This window comes from Tupaia chinensis, unplaced genomic scaffold (genome assembly GCF_000334495.1).
Source record: "Tupaia chinensis unplaced genomic scaffold, TupChi_1.0 Scaffold000479_1, whole genome shotgun sequence".
NCBI lineage: Eukaryota > Metazoa > Chordata > Mammalia > Scandentia > Tupaiidae > Tupaia > Tupaia belangeri.
The window spans coordinates 234,268-236,075 of NW_006159991.1; the positions used below are offsets into that span (position 1 = coordinate 234,268).

At 52.5% G+C, this 1,808-nt stretch overlaps 1 protein-coding gene across 1 annotated transcript in view; it reads right to left on the bottom strand.

Moving 5' to 3' along the window:
- HOXA2 (homeobox A2) overlaps positions 1-340 on the bottom strand; it is a 1,929-nt gene extending 1,589 nt beyond the window's left edge. Inside the window, 1 exon segment of the mRNA XM_027774812.1 lies at positions 2-340. Within this exon segment, the coding sequence (XP_027630613.1) occupies positions 2-197 (196 nt within the window). The 5' untranslated portion in view covers positions 198-340.
- Between the last annotated feature and the right edge of the window lie 1,468 nt (positions 341-1,808).

Below are 1,808 nucleotides of genomic sequence, written 5' to 3' on the forward strand. Positions count from 1 at the left end.
CGAGGGTGACTGCCCGGGTTCAGGCTGGGAATGGTCTGCTCAAAAGGAGGAGGAATCAGTGTCGAGTGTGAAAGCGTCGAGGTCTTGATTGATGAACTTTGAAATGTATCAGCGACAGGGGGAAAAGATGTCAGGCACTCAGCGAGCGACGGCTGGCTATTGATAAAACCAATCTCTCGCTCAAATTCGTAATTCATGGCCTTCTCCTTGGAGCCCCCTCGGAGAAAAAGTTCCTCTTGTGGAGGGGCTTTGGGGGGGCAAGGCCCAGGAAAAAGGCAAGCGCAGAGGAAAAAAAAAATCTATCATAGACGATCGCTGCTGGGGTGTTTTTTTTCTAATTCACTGATTACAGCCGTATGGGGACCGCGCTACTATTAAACTATTGAATTCATGGAGACAAGGTTGAAATTGGACCGAATTGGCTGTCACATGATTGCTTCTGGACAATGACAATTTGGGGACCGAATTGGCTGTCACATGATTGCTTCTGCCCAATGACAATTTCTGCTTTAATCAAAAGAAGCCACTGTCTGTTTGATTGATCCAAAAAAGTCGGGAAGGAACGCCTCATTGGGGGCCAGAGAGGCTTTATTTACACTTTTTTCGGGGCAAAAACACATATATGTGGATGTGGGTGGAGATGCCCGAGAGTGCGTGGGGGCGAGGGTGCCTGCCCACCTCCTGATCAGGAAGGATCTGGTGTGTGCGCCTGGGAGTGTGTGAGTGTGCGCGAGTGTGAGCTTGCCGGTCCCGCCGGCGGCTGCCCTCTGCCTCCCCCGCACACTCCGCGCATTGTTTGGGACTGTCGGGAAGACGCCTCGCACCTCACAAATCATTTAAGCACCTCAGTCTGACGCCTGCAGTCATTAACAAAGTAATCCATTAATCTTCAAAGTTTTGACACCCGAGGGCCCCCGCATCCCAGCCACATAAGTTCTGCTAAGGCTCGAGGAAGGAGCAGAGGGAGAGAGGAGATGAGAAAGGAAGAAGAAAGAGAGAGGGAGGGAGAGACAGATGGAGAGACAGGGAGAGAGAGAAGATAGGAGAGAGGAGAGAGAGCGAGAAGATAGAAAAGAGAAGGAAGAGGAGAAAGATTTGGGAGTTCCCCCTTTTCATTTTCCTTTTTCTCCCACACTTTTCCTAAAATCAGTTTCTGGATTTCAGAACTGATCTCTTTTTCCTTTCTCTCTCTCTCTCTCTCTCTCTCTCGCTCTCTCTCTCTCTCTCTCTCTCTCTCTCTCTCTCTCGCTCTCGCTCTCGCTCTCGCTCTCTCTCTCGCTCGCTCGCTCTCTTGCTCTCTCGCGCGCTCTCTCTCCTCTCTCTCTCTCGCTCTCTCTCTCTCTCTCTCTTCTGACTGACTCTCCTTCCTCCCCTCAGGCCCTCGACCCCCTCCTAATGTCCAGCCTGGAATCCGCGCCCCCGGCCCATTGTTAGCCGGCTTTTCCACTGCAGCTTTGCATCTGGCTCCTGCGGGAAACGGAAAACGGGAGGCGGCTTTCGAAGCTTCCCGACCTTCCTGCGCCATCAACTTCTCAAAAGTGGCTCGAGAAAGATAGATGCATGTGCCAAGCGAGACAACAAACCCAGGTCCATGTGTCCAAATCCCCGTAGCCAGGGCGGCGGCCAGCCAAAGAAATGCCGCCCTGAGCAGGCGCGTGCGGTTCCTGGCATTCTGGGTTTCATACCCGTAGGGCTCGGGTGCGGTGAGTATTTCCGATTTCCAGGAAGTCTGTTGGAAGTTACCAGCTGGGAGGGAGAAGATGCTTCTCTCTCTCTCTCTCTCTCTCTCTCTCTGGAGAATGCATGTG